The following is a 20,133-nucleotide window of genomic DNA, read 5'->3' on the forward strand; positions in this document are numbered from 1 at the left end:
CAGAGTGGTGTTTTTGAATTTTTTTTCTATACTAGAAAAAGTGATAGCATTACTTGATGGCAGGGAAGTTAACATGGATCCTTGGTAATTGTTCTACAAAGAGCAATTCTGATTTTCCTAAATTAAACTAGACATGTAGGATAAAGAGTGAATATCCAACAAAAAGATAGCTTCAAAAAGAATCTTGCAACAGCAGATTTTCTTCCAACATATAAATCATTTCAAAATTCTAGATTATACTGCATTTCTCCATTTATCAAAAAATAAGTGTCAGTCTCTGACCAAGGAAATCTAGATGATTCAGGAAGCTCAAGTGACAAAAAAGAAAAACAATTCACTTCAAGTTTAAACTTATGCTAACTCTATTACTTCTCACAGGAAATTTCTACTGGCCAGAGTTACCTTAGATGATTCTTGTACAAAACAAGCATATGAACAAACATGTTATCTATACCTGACCATCCTAAGCAGCCTGACAAAGGATGGAGCTGTTTCAAGAGGGCAAGAAGAGCAGATGAGGAAGAACAGAATGACATACCTGTGAGATTAGCAGCTGGCAGGCTGCAAGCTCCCGCTCGCTGGCATTCATCTTCCGGTTGGAATCAATCTGTGCACTTTCCAACTGTTTACTCCGGTTCACCAGAGATTTCACCTCAGACTTCATCTTACTGATGTACAGCCGGGCCATGGTAAATTCCTCCTCAATCACTCCATTCACATCTGCTAACTGAGCACACAAGAGGACACCACTGCTTACTTTTCACCTGGTGGGTAGAAGTCAAAACTCCAGATTGACCCTTCCCCTTTGGAGTCCATTGGATATTAAAAGCAGTGTTGAACAGTTTCCATTCTAAACTTTAAGGAAGAATTTTGATAGAGGCATTCTCTAAATTGACAGTCTGCATAGAAGTCAAATACTCCATGAAAGTGATCAAGGGGACATTGGAGCATTAGTAGGTCAAGTGGAAAAATGAACTTTGGAATTAGGAAATGATCTTTATAAGCCAAGTACCAACGGCTCATTTAGTCATCTGTAACCCCATATTCAAGAATACAAAACATCCACACTGCATATGGCTATTAGGCAAAGAGAGAATGTGGAGGGTGGTAAGAAATCAGAAAGTCCTGAAATCACTAGACCAAGTTTATTCTGAAACTGGAGCCCTTTCAAGTGTTGGCCTTCCTTGACATTTCTCAGCAACTCCTACCCACATTCATTGGCCATCTTCCCAAAGCCAAAGCTATATATGCTAATAATAATAATAATGCTCATTTAAAAAGAACCTTATCATTTACAAAGCACATTCTTCACAACAACTCAATGAATTAAGTGTCAGAGATACCATTGTCCCAATTTGACAGATGAAGAAATTGAGGCTTTGAGAGGTTGGTGACTGACTTATTAATGGTCAAATACCAAGTGTTTGAACCCAAGCCTTCTAAACAAACTTCCCATTGAATCATACTGTCCCTCCTTTGTGTTTTCTATGAGACACCAAGCTAACCTCCTACCAACTAAAAATCTACAGTTAAAAATGTCAAGTATAACTTTGCTTTGGCTGCTATAGGAAAACAGGTTATTATTTTGGTTTTTTACATGTGGCATAACCTTGACTGTAAGAAAAGTTAAGGAGAAAATCTTGTGTTCATCTAAAAAGATGGAGGTCTATTATGCACCAACAATAGTGAAATCACCGAAATATAAAAGACCTTCAGAGCTCATCCAGTTAGTTCCAAGTTCTTAGAAACCTTCTACATAATAAGTATCACAGAATCGAAAAGGATAGGAAAAAGAAGCAGCATTTATTAAGCACCAACTATCGACCAGGCACTGTGCTGAGTGCTTTACAAATTTTATCTCATTTGATATTCACAGCAACCCTGAGAGTAGGTGCTATTTTGATCCCCATTTGACAGATTCGATTACAAACTAATGGAAATAGAGTGACTTGCCCAATGGGGTCACACAGGTAGAAAGTGTCTGAGGCCACATTTGAACCCAGATCTTCTTGCCTTTGGGTTCAAATCTCTACCCACTGTGCTTCTATTAATTAACACTTAATTAACTAGACTTTTTGTTGTACTATTCTTTTAGGGGAAAGAGATAACCCCAAAAAAGAAACTATTATAGTAAAAATACACACAGAGCTTCTAGGGATGCATTATGGTCAGTATACATTAAATTCATCCTTCTCTATCTACAGACTCTACCATGATAATTGACATTCACTAGGTAGCATAATGAAAGAATGTTGGACTTGGCATCCGAGAATTAGGATCTTGGCTCTACCTGTTACTGCCTTGAGCAAGTTTATTCTCCTCTAAGAGCTTAAGTTACCTCATTTGTTAAATGAGAGGTTTGGAACAAATTTCCCCTCCAGTTCCAAATGTAGGCTCCTATGATCTCAAAGCACAGAAGAATCTGGAGTCATCAAAGAGAGAATGAATTGAGTTGACTGTGCCATGTTAACTAAGGCAGTATTAGTCTTAAAAGTCTATCATCTCCCATGTAAGTCTGGCCTAGAAGGACTATAAAAGCAGCCTAATTTTTTTTACTAAAATAGTTTCTTTTTTATGAGTTCCTCTTTTTCCTAAGCATACAACTCTAATGGAAGAATACATGTTGAAAAAATTTCTAAAAGTAGGAAGTCACACAAAAAAGGATTTTCTTCTTTACCCGCAGTTAAGAAGAAAATCCACTGCTTAAAAACACCCATTCCCTGAGTATCCTAGTATCTGAGGGTTTACTGTTTTGTTATTTTTCTTGATTACTAATGTAAGGTATTATACATAGTTTTACCCCCTCACTCCTACGTGGGACTGTCTTCCCGGAGAGTCAAGAACCTTTTGTATTTTAAATATCCACAATCTTCTTCAGTCAAGCTGTAGTATTTAACACTAAACCAAACATTCTCACGAATCTTTTAATCAAGTTGCAGCCTCACATTTCAGCTCTCTGACTTAGATCCCTATTGGGCAAGAGAGAAGCTAAAGCAAGGCACACAAAATAAAAGTTCATAATCCCCCATGTAAACCTGGCCATGAACAACTATATAAGCACATTATACAAGTCACTATACAAATATTAGTCAAATGTGTATAATTTTGTTTAGCCACCAGAGGGTATCACAGCATTCCAGCAAATAGGTGTTTGTGGCATGGTTATACTGGTATGTGAATACAGGTTAAGATTTGTTATTTGGGCTAGAACCTGGTTTTGCAATGCTTCAGAATGCCTAATAGTTGTGAATAAGGTGTGTCACTTAAATATAGATGTGTCACATCATGGCTACTATTATAACTCATTCTGTATTGGTACGTTTCTAAGTGATCACTTAGGACTGAAGATATGGAGTCAGACAAGTTCTGAATTATTAGCAACAAATATAAGTGAATTAATCATCAGGAAGGAACTAAAAAGTCCAGCTTTCGGAATTTAGCAAATACCAAATTACATGCCTTCTGCGTGCTTAGTACTGTACAGAATTCCTTTTTCAAAACTGAAAGCCATGGACCACAGCTCTCTCTGACTCCCAACGTAATGGCATAGCTTACTTAAGCCAGCTACATTTCCGATTAAAGTGTCCTTGCCTATCAAACATTCCTCACAGTGTCCCTCCTCATATACCCTTTTAGATGTAACAACAACTAGTAAGAATAGTTCACATTTATACAGCACTTCAATAATGCTCTTTTCTCATCACAACCCTTCAAGGCAAGCAGTATAAGTATTATTACCAACATCTGATTTGCCCAAAGTAACACAAGTAATCAGTGACACACCTGGGATATTAAATTGGGTAAGACCAGTGCTGTTTCCTCTATACCACATTGCCTATCTTAGGTGATGGACAGGAAGATTGTGCAATTAGATTAGATCTCCCGGTTACTGGAATCTGGCCAACACAGGGGCAAGGCTGGAGAATATATACTGACTATATTCTACCTTGTTTCCAAATTCACTGGCAAATGGGGAAAGGATTAGGAGGAACGGCCTCTTTCAACTTGACATTATCTCTCTGACACCGTGAAAGCAGAAACAACAACGTCCTGCTCCTAACAACCTTTTCCCTATACCCCCTTCCAAAAGCATAGACTGGTAAGGGACCCAAATGAAGTCATGGCACAGGGTATTTCATGTTTCTGAGCCTAAAATAAGTCACAGTAGGTTTTTTTTTAAAAAAGATGAAAATGTGGCAAAAGACCAAAATAAGTTTCATTTATTTTGCCACTCCTCTATATACACTTTTGATTTGATTTTCTTGGAAATATTCCCTTTTTGTTTTGGTAGGTGATGAAACAATTTTCAAGGTGAGTTCTACTGATTCTAGTGAAAATCAGTCTTTTCTCCTTTTTTTAAATAAAGATTAAGTCAGTCTCTTCTTTGGACTAATGGAGACCAACTCACATCATTTTGTTTTTGTTTGGTAGCAGACTGTTCTTCACGGCTATATACCTGTCACCAGAAGCCTTGGCATTGAATAGCATAGCAGAAATATAAGTCACAGAGAAAAGTCCCCCATCCATTTTCTTCTGGCTTCAAAAGAAACTACATACTGTACTGCTACAGCCACATCAATTCAGTTCAGTCATTTTTCAGTCGTGTCCAACTCTTTGTGACCCCATTGGGGGTTTTCTTGGCAGAGATGCTGTTTGCCATTCCCTTCTCCAGCTCATTTTACAGATAAGGAACTGAGGCAAATAAGATTAAGCGATGTGTCACACAGCTAGTAAGTATCTGAGGCCAGATTTAAACTCAGGAAAATGAGTCTCCCTGACTCCGGGCCCAGTGTTCTATCCACTGCACCACCTAGCTGCCCCAATCAAATATTCTTGATCAAATAAGAAAAGCATATATCCAGCAAGTGAATTTGAAGAAATGCTAAATTTTCTTTCCATAGGAATATTACTCCTTTAAAGAAAGAATCATAATCTTAGGTCAAGACACAGTCATTAAGGATTAAAATGATTAAGATTTGTCAAAGAAATTAACTAGGGCTGGAAATTCTAGAATCCACTTTGAATCCTACTGAATGAATTCTCATGGCATGTACTACATTATAGCACATACTGTGTATACCTTATACTGTGTTAATATACAGGGGATAATTCAAACATAAATAAGCCAAAGTTTCTGACCTCAAAGAGTTTATAATATCTTAAAGGGAAAAGACTAATACACACATAATTATAGTATTAGGTAAGATATGATAAGTACAATGAGAAAAATACAAAAAAGTGCTACGTAGGCTCAGAGGAAAGGATAGACCATATCTGGTTGGGGTCAGGGAAAGATTACAGAAAACTTAATGGAGAAGATGGCATCTGAAGTAGGTCCTAAAAATTGTGGGGGTTTTTGTCCTTCGTTTTCAAAGAGCACCATGACACCAGGGAAATGATAACATGACTTTGATTTGAGTGAGGGAGGGCTATGCAAGGTTACCAGTCTCACTTTCTCCTCTGGAGCCATCTGAGTCCAGTGACCTGATAGGCAGGATATCAACAGGCAGAAAGAGAGAAGGTTGGGATGAGAGGAGGGGGATACTCTAGGCAGAACCTAGACAATATAAATAAAGGTATAGAGAAAGGAAAACATAAAGTGTTCTTAGGGATCAGTCTGGTAGGAAACAAAGTGCAAGACAAGGGTAATAAGAAAAAGGCAGAAAAGCTAGATGGGAGCTATATTGAGAAGGGCTTTGATTGCCAGGGTAAGGAGCCTGGACTTTATCAGAAGAGCAATGGAGAGCCAATGAGGGTTTCTGAAGAGAGGAGTGATATGATCAGATCAGTGAATCAGGAAGAATGACATGGCAGTACTATAGGATGGACAGATTATTTTAGGAACATTAATTTCAAAGTTATTACAGTAGTCATCCAAGAAAGAAGTCACGACAGCCCTGCAATAGGGAAGTAGCAATGAGTATGGAAAGAAGGGGATAGACCCAAGGGAATATTGACGGGTAGAATCAACAGGATTTGACAACTAATTTGACAACTAATTGGATGTGGGGGAGGGGGGAGGGAAAGGAGCAACATTCTAGAAGCATCCAGTTGAGTATTTTAAAATTATTTCAATCATGCTTCAAATTCCCTAAGGCAGTGTTTTAATGCTCCAACACCCAGGCATTCCTTGATTTCATTTGCATTTTACATCAGCTCTATTTTGCAGCTTAACATAATGCCCTTTTTTCATTGACAGCAGAAGGAGCCAACATTCCATAAATCAACTCTGCCTTTAATTTAAAAGGACCTTGGTAATCAGCAAAATGTTGGGATTTTGTTCGTCTGAGACCAGTAAGTTCTTCCAAAAATTAAGTCAAATTTTAAATAACCAAACTTGGCATGAAGTGGAATTAACTCCATGGTACCTGAAGACTCTGCAATGAAGTTTCAGAATCATTCACAAGCAGTTATTAAATGTCTACTTGTACATACTTATACCATAAGAGAATACCAGAGTCAAAGGGATGTCACCTAGGTCAACACCTCCTCTCCTAGAAAAGTCGGCTTTAAAAATACTCCAATGGAATTTTTCTATACTATTCAGAAAGTTCATCATTAAGAAAGCCCCTTGGGCATTATTTTTTTTAATAATAGCTCAAATTGATATAGTATTGTACATACATAATATCATTTGAGCCTCAAAATGGTCTTATATTGTAGCTAGCACAAGTATTATTATTCCCATTTAACAGATTGAGAAAATCAAGGTTCTGCAAGGTGACACAATTAAATGGCAGGCCCAAGACTCAGACTCATCCCCTTTTTGACTACAAGTCCAATGGTCTTTCCCTCCCAACTTATATAACCCTTACTCATAAACTATCTACCTATAAAACAGAGGAGCATCATGAAAACAACTTAATAAAAATAAACATTGATACAGATCAATAGATAAATGATAGAGATAGGTGAAAGAGAGAGGAGAGAGCAAGGGAGGGGAAAGAGAAGAGGGGAGGGAGAGAGAGAGGGCAAGAGGAAGTTGGATTTAAGGATTAGTCAGCTTCACATAACAGTGAATTTTCACTTTTCAAACAGTTATTTGTAAATTATGCAGACAAAAATCTCATGCATGTCTTCTGTGTCTTAAAACTTTATCTCCTTTCTTAAAATTTAAGTTCTGATGCTTTCCTGTAAGTCTGAAATTCAAGAGGTAGATAAGTTTTTCCCATGCAACTATAGTCAGTATAATTAATTCTAAGCCCTTAATTCTTCAAAGGCTGACTATTCATATAGCCTCTTGTTTCTTCTTTAACCAATGGTTGCTTAAATTTATTTTTATCACTTCTGGATACTAGGCCTGTCATAAAGAGATAACTCAAATCCATCATTCAACAGTTCTTGAAACAGGTTTTACAGAAGAGAAGGTTGGTATTTCTTCATTTCCATTATTCATTCACATACTTAAAAATTATTTGAACTGTTAAGTTAGCTCATATTTTTACAACATGATGTTGCTGGCATCAGATGTTATTGATGAATCTTCACATAGGCTAGTTAGCTATACTCTGCTTTCTGGCTGCAAATGCATCCTTACTTCAGCCAGTCTGCACTAACAAATGCATGCATTATATGAAGGCCCTTTATTTACACTATTTCTTAGCTTATAGCTTCTGTCTTCTTCCTCTCCCTCTCCCCTGTCCCTTTCTGTCTCTCTTCTTTTCCCCACTCTCCCCAATAGCTCAAAAGAAACAAGTACAATTTTAGATAATCCACCCTAAATGTTCACATGGACTATTTGTGTCATTCCAAGCTCATATTGGTCCGATAATCCAAAGTTGGACATACTGTAACTTGACTCTACTAACATAGTGATGTCATTTTGGTCCTTTTCAAGAATGAAGGACAACAACCAACCCTCTCCCTTCCGTTCTCCATAATTGGTCTTTCGGACATTTCCCTACATTTGGAGCTAAAAACAAACTTCCTTCCCATCTTACCACTCTAAAAAGGGAAAAATCAAGACTGATGGGGTTTAGACACAGAATATTACTTTACAATTCCCTTTTCAGTTTTATATTTGTAAAGATATGCAACATACAGAAATGCTGGTATTATTTGGTCTTTGTCAAGCATAGAATGCCAAAGAATAATAAAGATAAACAACAGAGCAGTGAGACAAATTTCACCCCACCATATTTTCAAAGGAAAACAAATCTCTATGTAAATAACTGTGAATTTTCATATCCACCCAGTTTTGTTTTTTTCCCAACTCACTGTACATTCTCCCTAAATGTTGGCAAATGTCTTTAAGGAATGGGGACATATACTTTAGTGCAATCAAGATTTGAATATGGTCACAATCCATTAAACAGTAAGGTCTTTGCAGACAAAGACTGTCTTTTGCGTCCTTTTATATTCCCAGTGCTGAAAATAGTGCCGGCATGTAGCAAACATGTAATAAATATTTATTGACTGACCAATTCCCAGAATTGAAAATCAAATTTCACCTTCTCCCAACATATTCCCAACTTCATGGGATTAACTCTCGTAGAATGTAAGCTCTTCGAGGGCAGGAAGTGTTTCATTTTTGTCTTTGTATCTCCAGCACCCAGAACAGTGCTCGGTATATGCTAGGCATTTCATAAGTGCTTATCCATTGACGGATTGATTGCTCAGACTGGCAGGGATCTTAGAGATCACCAAATCAAAGCTTTAGGGCTGAAAGAGACCTTAGAGACCACTTCATCCAAACTCTCATTTCACAGATCAGAAACTGAGGCCCAAAGAGTAGGTGATTTTCCCAGTGTCATATACGTAGTAAGTAGCAGAGCTGGGATTCAAAGCCTGCTCCTCTAACTCCAAATCTAGTCTATTTTCCCAATATGCAGCCTCACTGGCTCATTTCACCAAGAAGACAAATGAAGCCAAAGAAGCCAAGTCATTGTCCGAGATCACACAGATAGTCAGTGTCAAGAGTTGGAATTTGAATCCAACATATCTGACTACAAGTTTAATTAATTCTTTTTCCCTATGCCACATTGCCATTATAAGAAAGGACACCAGAATAAAAGCTGAGATGGCTTACCGTTTTCACATCATTGGTGCCAATGATTCCACCGATCTCTCCCAGGTCCTTCAGCAGTAAATTCAGGATCTCCGTGGCTCGTTTTTTCTGGTGGTTACTCAGCTCCTGTAACTGATTCAGCTCTCTTTGTGTCGCAGTCAAGGTAGTCTGGAAAGAATTTACCAATAGTGTTTTTAAAAATAAAAGACCACTTTTTGGTCCTATGCATAAAGTACATTACTTTAAGGAAGATTATGAAGCACTATCCAGAAAAGACTTCTTTTGTTATTTTTGGTGGTTATAAAACAATCAGAAAAGTCAGGGTTTTTAAAAGCCAAATATTGGCATCAGTTATATATTCCACAATAAAATCCTGAGTATTTCTCAACCTACTCTGTCCAATGTACCAGGGGATAATATGGGGGGGGGGGGGTGGAGGGGGAGAAGAGAAGAAAGAGAAAGTAGAGGAGAAAAGGGAGGAAATAAAAGAGGGAAAGGAAGTGAAAGTAGAAAAGAAGAAGAAAGAGAAGGAAAGAGGCTTAATTCAGATTGTTTCGATTCAGAACATTCCAATTGTTAAAAATGTAAAATACATATTTCTATTTCAACCTACATTGTACATTGTAAGAGTCCAATCATATCCCTAACCTTTGTCTTCTGAGTGAATCTATTCTCTAGGTAAACTGTCAGATTCTTCCCTCACTTGGGAGATGGAAGTCTTATCGACCTAATAAGTCTCTTAACAATATAGCTATTAAATTTTTAAAAACATTTTGTTCATGTGATACACCCACAGAAATACTAATCAGGGAAGAATTAATTTAGAAATAGTTGGCTAATTTTTTTTCTATTCTTTCCAGAAAAACTAAATTGAATACAGATCATCTTTGCCACATAAAACAAAATCAAAGAAGGAAGAGATTATGTGCCAAAAAGCTTCATTTTCTTGCCAAAGCACTAAACAAATCAGTTTCTTAGCCATTCCTGATATATGTCATCTGAAACAACTAGTGCTTAAGCACATACAGTAAACTTCTCGAGGGCAGAGATTTTCTCAATTTTTACATTTACATAGAACCTAGCACTGTGCCTGGTACATAGTAGGTGCTTTAAAATGCCTACTGATTGAGTAACTCCATGTAACAACAAAATAGCTATCTTTGGCTTCTTAGTATTTTTCTCATTAACTGAACCTACAAAGAAAGCCGTCCCTCCAACACCAAAGACACATAAGTTAATACAAAGCAATTTACATAATTCTTCCAAATATATCTCTTACAATATAACACATTTTACTGATTAGACTATGAAAATTACTTGAGAACTAGCTAGTAGCACTTAGCAGATGAGTGATAAGGAGCAACAAGATTGTACTATGAAAAATCATTCATTGATACTGAGTAGAAAAAATCATTCTCAATGCTGGGGATATAAAGACAAAAATGAAACAGTCCCTGCTCTCAAGGAGCTTACAGTCTATGAGAGTTAATCCAGTGAAGTTGGGAATACGCTGGGAGAAGAAGGTAGAATTTTTGATTTTCAATTCTGGGAACCAGTCAGTCAATAAACATTTATTAAATGTTTACTATGTGCCAGGCACTGTTCTCAGCACTGGGAATATAAAAAGAGGCAAAAGATAACTATCAGCTATCAATTAACTTCTCACTAGCTAAAAATCTAATGGGGCACTAAACACAAGGCTTTTTACAAAAGGGGTTGCTGAATGTCTTTCCAGTGTGTCCAATGCTTCTTTGATTTTCTGTTTAATAATTCTAGGTTGAAAATTCCAAAAATTTCCAAAATGTATCTCCCTTATCTTGAGAAATTATTAGAAAAGTCTCTGCCAGCCCAGCTGAGTTTATGAAGTCAATGACATCGCTTGCATCCCCTATGGTGAGTAGATTAAGTTTCACAGCACCATCTGTTAACATCCTTTGCCAATCAAGTTTGGATGACTTCCATAAAGCAGACTGGACAAATTCTCATGATGCCAAGCCATTATGCAGAGGTTCCCAGGGAAGCAGTCCACTGCTGAACCTTGTTTCCTTCTCTCCCCTGCAAACACATTTGCCAAATGGTAAAGGGCAAAAAGCAGCAAGTTACTCCTCAGACAACTAGATATAATGCTTTACTGGAGCCTAGGGTGGACAAACCTCATCACAAATTCTGTTATGTGGAACTGACACCACCTTTTCCAACACATAGTAGGAAAAGGAAAAAAGGTAGGGACCAGTAGAGGGGCCAGTTTAAATAAGCCAAATCAGGCTGAGCAGAATCCTAGAGCAATCAAAATAAAGGTTATGGGCAGGGTGGGGGGGCCTGCCCTTGGCAGAGAGGAGTACATTTGGTAGAAGAGCAGGCTTGAAGGGGAAGAGATGAGCTCCATAGGGGATGGGATATCTAGTAGGAGGTAGCTGATAATGTGAGGACAGAACTCAGGCAAGAGGCTGACAGTAGATATTTAGATGTGTGAGTCTCCTGAATTCAATTCGTCCATCAATCCACAAGCATTTATAAAGCGCTGATTGTGTGCCAGCCACCATATTAAGTGTATTTTGAGAAAAATGCAATACACAGAATAATCTACTCACAGGAAGCATGAACTCCAGTGGGGGAGAAAAAAGGAACTTAAAAGCTCACCAAGAAAGAGGGTAAGAAGAGAAGGCCAAGGACAGAACACTGGAGTACAAGGCCATGCACTCAAATAAACCCAGACATTAAAGTAAATAATTATATCTTATGTCAATAATGTCATACATACATCACAGTAACAAAAAAAATAAAATAAAGGTTAAGGCAAGATGTGGGGAGCAGTAGGTTTGAGGAAGTAGAAAGACCTTGGAAGGTGAAAAATCACTACAGCTCCTCAACTTTGCCATTTAAAGCTTTGTGTCTGTCAGATTTCTGTGACAGACAACTACGCTGTAAGTGTGGACAAAAGTCACATCTACAAGTTATTGTCCTCATCGAGAGGAGCTAAGAAAATGAATCAAATACTCCAGTACACAACCATACTCATGTTTCCAAACGCATTACTATTACATACAATTACTCAAGACATAACCCACGCTGACATTTCTACAGAATAAAATGGAGGATGTTTTGTTTTTCAGTTGTGTCCAATTCTTTATGACTCCATTTGGGTTTTCTTGGAAAAGATACTGAAGTGATTTGCCATTTCCTTCTCCAGCTCATTTTGCAGATGAGAAACTGAGGCAAACAGGGTTAAGTGACTTTCTCATCAAGGTCACACAGCTAGTAAGTGTCTGAGGCCAGATTTGAACTCAGCAAGATGAGTCTTCCTGACTCCCAGGCTATGGAATGTGCCACCTAGTTGCCCAAAAAGGAAGATGATCTCCCAAAGCTCCAGCGGGTTAATGCTGAGACACAGGGCTCCAAAGTAGATATTACAAGCAAATGGATCAGCAAGCTGAGGAACATCTAACTAACTTTGGGAGTAAGCTTAAATGTCTATCAGGAAAGCTTGCGCAAGGTTTTCAGAAAAAAAAAAGATACATTCCAGTCTTTTTGTCAACTGAGACTCTTTATCAATCCTCAAACATCTTTTACTACAAATGCAGAAGAACCACCAAAGTAGATAAGCCAGAGAACCTCCCCCTACCCCCACCTCAATAGAAAATGTCCCAACCGTTTTCTGGGCCAGCTCATCAGTCAGCTGTTCATTGGCTCGGGTCTTGTCCTCTACTTCCTGTGACTTCTGGTCATAATTGACAGCTAGCTCCTCCAGGGCCTGAAGAACCTCTTTCACCTCATCCTTGGCAGCCTCATTCTCAATCTGGAGACGTGTCAGCTCCTCCTGGATCTTCTCATAGTCTCTTCTTGTGGAAGCTAAAAGCTTTAAAAAAAATTTTTTTTAAGTTTTGGAGGAAGTAAGGACTAGCTACAAAACAGAACAAGACTAATGTTACTATAAAATGAGAGCAATGAATTGAGATAATACTCTTTTGAACCAGGGAAATACATTTATTTGTACTTTTGTCATTAGAAACCATGTGCCACTGTAAAAGTTTGTACAAACTTTTGTAAGTGCTCACAAAATGCTGAGTGCTGAAAGCCAAAAATACACAAATACAAGAAATATAAATGAGTGAATCAACATCAAACCCTTGCAAAGCAGATTATCCCATTATCCCCACTTTGCAGAAGAAATGATTGAGTCGAACTCCATTGGGGCAGGGACTGTGTCTTATCTAATTCATGAATCAATGCTTTGGACATAGAAGAGTTTGTTAAACTGAATTCGGAGTGGGGGTAGGAAACCATGGTAATCAATAAATATGGTAATCAATAAATGGGGGATCAGAAGTAAGAGCAGGGATTAGACTGGATTGCTAAAGTAGTGACAAATTCATGTTCTTTCTCAAAGGTGGCTGAAATAGACAGAGACAGAGACCGAGGAACAGAGTTAGACAAGTGATAGCTCAAGATGAATGGAGATGGGGCAGCTAAGTGGCACAGTGAGTAGAGCACCAGCCCTGGAGTCAGGAGGACCTGAGTTCAAATTTGGCCTCAGACACTTGACACACTTACTATTTGTGTAACCTTGGGCAAGTCACTTAACCCCAATTGCCCTGCTTTCCCCCCTCAAAAAAAAGTTGAATGTAGAGAAGATTTTACTAAATGCTAAAGATGATGTGATTTGATTGTTTTCTCTTAAAGCTATAGCATAGAGTTACTTCAAGATGTAATTACATATCAAAAAGGATTTCAAAAAAATTTTTAAAAGCATTTCACTTTAACTATTCTGTGCGTGAAACAAACAACTTGCAAAGTGTTTAGAGTACTGCCACAGTACCCAAAGTTTTGCTTATATTAGTTTGGCTCCCCAGAGTGAATAAGCCAACAGAAGGTCTACCAATCAGTGAAAGAGAATTGGGTCACCCACTGGAGAAGGTTTATCACAAGCACTTGTTATACCAAGTGAATCCTTTCAACAACAGAGAAGCTAAGCAAGGGAAAGATGGGAGAGAGGCAGAGAGATATCGGAGATGCTGCTGACTTTGAATATATTTGAGCCTTGGAAAAGAAATTAATTCCAATATAGTTACCCCCAAAGTAGCCCTTATAAAGCAAGACCAGCCAATAAAGTGACTGGGAAATAGGTACAATGAATGCCTTTGAAATTCCAACAAGAAAGGCAGTGGAGCTGAAATTAGGAGGAAGGAAATGGTCATATGAACATTTGTTAGGTAAGAGTGAGGGGTTGGGGAGAAGGACAGAATCAAAATCACACTTTGTAGGTGAAGTCTATGGAAAATATACTCAGGTGTTATCAGAAGAGGCAAAGCAAGAAGAGATTCTTCAGCACAAGATAGAAAAATACTAATGCTCCTTCTTTTGACCTGCATGATGCTCCTTTTTCTCAAGTACTAGGGAAATAAAAATTATACAAATATATGTTTGAGAAGCATGGTCAGCCATAACAACAAAAACTATCAACTAATTCTTTTAAGACAACTTTAAAAAGCAAGTATTGTCTACCCAAAGCCTAGATACCCAGGTAATGCTACTATTCCCTTCTGTCATAATTTAACTACTTCATAATTAGTAAGCCCCTCCACCAGAGCAAGTAGGCAGCTTTTCATTTTGGTGAAGAAGTTAACTGGGGGAAGAAGGTTGAAAGTATACAGAAGAAATTATTTGGGGGTATCATCTTAGATTTAAATTTACTCATATCTACCTTTCCCATACTAACATGAGAATAAAGAGTATCCTCTATAGAGCAAAACTATAATTAATTGCTATTTGTCCAAAACCATAATTTAAGTTTGTGAGTGAATGGGAGGTACAGGAGGTGGGAACATGGCACATCTCTACCTTCTGAGGAGGTAAAAACCATCCTTCCACTTTTTTGTGATGTAAAAGCATTCCAGCAAGTTACCTTACCTCTCCCTTCTAGATTAGTGCCAAAGAGTAATGGTGATCATGATCAGTGTTGATATCGAAGAGCTGTAAATGGTGCCCAAAATGAGTGTGGAGGAGTAATAGAAGTAAAGCCAGCTGGGAATGGAGACAGCAATTCTTGCCTAGAGTACTACGATTATCTTATGTGTTCTACCTTCCTCACTTCAAGGACTGACTGTATCTACTGGGGAAAAAAGGAAGGAATGAAGGAAGGAAGGGAGGGAGGGAAGAAAGGAGTTAGGGAGGAAGAAAAGGAGGAGGACAGAAAGAAGGAAACGAAGAAGGAGAGAGAGAGAGAGAAAGAGAGAGAGAGAGAGAGAGAGAGAGAGAGAGAGAGAGAGAGAGAGAGAGAGAAGGAACCTCTCAAAGTGTTAAGAATGTCACAGGCTGAGTCATGCCTCCATTTAGTAAATTCCACTCAGGCAGACATCATCATACTGTCCTAAGATAAAAGAAAACTCAACCAGAAGCTTCCATGGGAGTCAAGCAAAGGTGCTTTTAAAGTCTCTTGGAAAAGTTGCAATTTGTATAATTAAACAAAAATTCCGATAACTTTGAGTTTTTTGTTTGTCTCTTTACCTCATCCTGATCCAACATCTGCTGCTTTAATTTTTCAGCCAGCTGGCTCTGCTGGTTAATTTCATCATCCTGAAATGAAACAACACATTTAATTTTTTTATTAGTGATTCCACTTTTGACACCTAAATTTCCAAAAAAAAAATAGCCACTAAGACAAAAGCTATAAGCTTGATAATAAAGAGAAAATTATAACTCTTCTCCCTCCTACTTTTATTTCAGAAGATAAAGTAATTGGCTCCATGTTTTTATTTATTTAAAATACCTCTAAATCCACTTTTCACAATGGATAAAACATCTGAATGTTCTCTGATATATAATATAGTGCACAGCCCTAATCATTCTCACTTGGAAATTGCAAAAATACCAAGACAGTAGAAGTGAAAGCGACTTTAGGGACCTTCATGTGGTGCATCTTACTATGGCTTACCAGTGAAAGGGAAAATACCTTTTAACCCTCTACTCTATTTTGCAAAGATCCAAAGTCCTGACCATTTCAATGATAGGAAGGGCTGCTGCATACTACTTACAGTGGCTCTACCAGAATGTCTGCTGAAAACCGTTTACTTTTAAGTCAACTGGACAACCTAAGAATCACTATTTTAGAAGCATGGTGGGGGGAGGGGGATCATCAATTATGGAAAAGGGACTCCTGGGTTGAGAGACTAGTCAATTTAGAAAATGCCCAACTCAGCAAAGCTCTGGAAACAGGAGCCTTGATTGACCCGACATGAATAATGTACAGATATCATTTGCATTTTGGCTGAGAAATGAGAAACAGCAACAGTTTTATAGTTATGGGAAAGGATTTATCTTTGGCAATGAAACATTCCAGTGGAGAAGCGAATTCCATTTACAAGTAAGGAAGAAAAAATTCTGAAGGAGCAGAGAGCAGAAGTTAATGCTTGGCTGAGGGGGTGGGGAGAGTGATGAGGAGGAGGCAGCTATTGATCTGATGGTAAGGAATCTTCTCCCTGAGCAAATTCATCATTTTCATTCTCATTTGCTGCCACTAGATGTTGCTGCTGTCAAAACCAGGATGCTGACTCTTTAAGCCCTTTGTAACTAGAGTGTAAATTTGTTCCCTAGGCTTTCTTCACCTGGTAAGCTACCCACCCCCAGATGTGGGTGGAACAGCAGGTATGAACTGCCTAGCAGCAGGAGATTAACTCTGCATGCTCTGCTATCATTTTAATCATTTCAAATAAAATGTGGAAGCACAGACTTCAAAATGTTACACAAAACAACCCTTATTAACATTTGCCTTTCTCTGGGAAATAGGAAGAGTTGAGAACATAAAAATAATGTACCAGGACCTAACTGGACACTTATCTAGTATCAATCTACAGCAGAGGGTGGTTAGGAATTTGACGTGCAGAAACCTGCAGCCTTGCTCTGAAAATGGATAGCATGAAGCAGAAAGGAAAGGGCTTGTTGCTCTCCTGGGGGTTCCATATAAGAGCCTGACCTGCAAAGCTGTCAACTAACATGCTATGGCTTCTAATGTAGAAATAATATTCTAAAATCAGGGTCTGGCTACCCATGCCTTCCACTCCCTGTCCACAGTATTATTTCCAATCTCTCTTTACCGTTGGAAGGTTGCCTTTGAAATAGTAATTTCTCTACAGGCTTTTTTTACACCAATAAATCTTCAATTATTTCACAAACTATACAGAAGAGTTCTACTACCGAAGTCCTACTCCAAATTAGATCTGTGGCATGAGTAAGCGCATCAAAAGAAAGTCTTCCCAAAATGGTGCTTTTGTTATAAGGATCTGGCACTGTTGGTTCCTTGTTTTCTAAATTTAGAATGTAGGTAACGTGTTAATATTCTTTGGCACTCTGCAGGTTCTGCATAAATATCCAAGAAATAACTATGCCAGGGATCCTCCAACTCTTTTCCTAGGACCTAGGTGAGAAGGCAAAAGCAGGTAGAATCAGCTCTCTTTCTCTTACCATAGAGAGGGTAGAATCAAAACTAGAACTATTCCACCTACTATGTGACAAGTAAATTTGAATGTCTATGTGATTTCTGAAAATTCAATAATTAATGCCAAAAATCAGAAGTGAAACATAAACTATAATTTCAGATTAGCTCTGCACTATAATCTAGAAAAATCTCTTTCATATATTTAATATGCAAAGAGAATACTCCTTTCATTCAAGTCCTATTCTGATGCCTCATCATGGCTTCCTCAAAGCCTCTCCTAGAAGAGCATTAGCTTTGGAAGAATCTATCAGGCCTGAAAGTATGAAGTATGGACCTGCTAATGGACTGTCCAATGAGGACCAGCCCAGCTATGATCAGAGAGACAAATCCCTAGAATATTGATGCCCTACTCATTTGTTTTGGCCACAGTACTGCATGGAACTCTCCCTACTATGGTTTGAATCAGAAGGAAATACCCACACCAAAAAAATCACAAACATTTTAAAGTATCATTTTCTTAGGGAAATCAAGACATTTACACACATGAAAATAACAGTTCCTTCAGCTCTCTATGAGTAGTTTCTGCACAAAAATCCTGTATAGGCAATAAAAAGCAATACCATGTCTAGCAGCTGAAAGACCAATTAACAAAGCTCTCATGGGAATGAAAGTGCATTACAGATGAACTCATAAGGGCCAGGTTACACCCAATTTAACTGCTGTAGTTATAAAATAAACTCAGAAAATAACAAACACAGAAGGATTTCTTAATACAATAGACAATAGGAAAAAAAAGATATTGGATGCTGAGCATTTATCCCAAATAGAGGACATGTAAGATTAATGGTAGTGTTCACATAACAAAGCTGCTCAATGTGAGTCTCAGGAATCCATAGAGCAATTTAGGAAGAACTTCAGTAGAATTAAATTGCATCAAAAATATCAGTAACCTTTTAATAAGTGAGTTGCAAGGATTCAGAATATACCAAGGACAAAACATCAACACAGTGTAAAACACCCATTTAGTATCCCTTACTTCTAGGATCCCTACCCTTGCCTTCACTGGGGATGGATAGACATCACTTTCTTCAATGTCTCTCTCTCCAATGAATACTTTGAAACATGTCTATTTGAGCATCAAATGAATGGGCATAAAATGTAGGTATCTCAACTCTGCATGTTCAAACATTCTCAATATAATGCGCACCAAAACAACAGTTTTCCTAATGCCAAACATCTTGGGCTCCCCAGGTTTTCAGACAGGATACCCAAGATAAAATGGCCAAATATCCTTCGGTTTGGGGGTTAGAGATGAGGCAGGATGGCCAACTACCTGCAGAATTCAAGAACATATTTTGTCTTTGGGAAGTATTACTCTTTACCTCAAAATTAGGTCTACTGGGAGTGTGCATTGGCTCCCCTCCCCAATTCTCGCTGCTCTATCTCCATGAAACATCCAGCAAGTACCACACTGGTCAGGTCAAACAATCCAATTAAATTTCATTCCAGATTAGAAATCCACTGGTCTAATTTTTGTACCTCCTAGAATTATGGACTGGGAGTGATGCGGGAGAGGCAAGATGGACAGAATATCAGTTCACCAGCTTCTAAGAAATCTACTAGAAAGCCCTATTCAGATCTAGAGGAAGGAATCATTTAAGCCAGGTCTGAATGCTGCACTATTCACGACTGCTTTTTAAACTGGACCATCCCAAATAATAGGTTTCTTTGGTACAACAGAGGAACCATCTAGGATATGTTTGCATGCTGATAATCTTGGCTTCTTGCTCCCCCCATAGAAATTTTAAGTTCCAAACCTTATCATCCAGTTGTCTGTACAAGCAGGTTATCTCCTCATCATACTTCTGTTTCTCCTCTGTGGAGATGCTAGAGACAACAGGGGTCATGTTATCTATGATGGGTGTATTGTCACAGGGTTCCAGATTCTTCTGGTCTTTAGCACTGATCTGTTCATCCTCGGGCACAGCTTCTCCTGTTTAAGAAATAAATCCAAAACCACAACACTAAGGAATACAGTATGTTAAAGGAAGCTGAACACTCAAGGGACAAAAATGTAAAATGTGTTTTTGGAAATTGTCATTTATGGTAGAGGATGAGGTCAAGGTGAAAAATAAACATTGATTTCCAAAACTTAGCACATAATTGAGAACCATACCAATCAATCAACTTCATTATTAAGCTCTTATTATGTGCCAGGCACAGCTTCAGGTGCTATGGATACACAACAAAAATGAAACAGTCCCTGCTTTCAATGAGTTATTTATAATTTCTTCCATTTGGCTAGAAAGGATGCAGCTAATCATACAAAGCAAGTGTGGAGACAAAAAAGACTACATGACATCAAACTTGCTATATATAGATTGCTCCATCTCTAGACAAATTGACAAGTGAATTCTTTGCTACATCTTGTCTTGTTAAAAGGGTTTCAGCAGGCCCCTCACTATTTCTTTACTCAGTATATAGCAAGATTCAATGCAGATTGTGGAGGCATGCTAATTACCAGCTCTGTGAATTCTTTATTAAAAGAAACACCCAAATCAAGGGCCAAACAAGATCTATGATTATCAGGAGACTATAGAATGTGAACCTCCTGGTTTTCACTGTCCTGAAAACTGGAGCACACCTTCATTTATTCCAGATCTTAAGTTCTCAATAGCCTTTCATTACTTGATAC

The 20,133-nt window shown here is 38.1% G+C and overlaps 1 protein-coding gene across 1 annotated transcript in view; it reads right to left on the reverse strand.

Moving 5' to 3' along the window:
* The window catches only part of KIF5C (kinesin family member 5C), a 215,154-nt gene that overhangs the window by 50,863 nt on the left and 144,158 nt on the right, over positions 1-20,133 (reverse strand). The window contains exons 12-16 of the mRNA XM_036745222.1: positions 19,256-19,431; positions 15,512-15,580; positions 12,657-12,863; positions 9,029-9,175; positions 539-727 (exon numbers count right to left, since the gene is read on the reverse strand). Coding sequence (XP_036601117.1) covers positions 539-727; positions 9,029-9,175; positions 12,657-12,863; positions 15,512-15,580; positions 19,256-19,431 — 788 coding nt within the window. The remainder of the gene's footprint in view (positions 1-538; positions 728-9,028; positions 9,176-12,656; positions 12,864-15,511; positions 15,581-19,255; positions 19,432-20,133) is intronic.

This window comes from Trichosurus vulpecula, chromosome 2, assembly GCF_011100635.1.
Source record: "Trichosurus vulpecula isolate mTriVul1 chromosome 2, mTriVul1.pri, whole genome shotgun sequence".
In the NCBI taxonomy this organism is placed as follows: Eukaryota; Metazoa; Chordata; class Mammalia; order Diprotodontia; family Phalangeridae; genus Trichosurus; species Trichosurus vulpecula.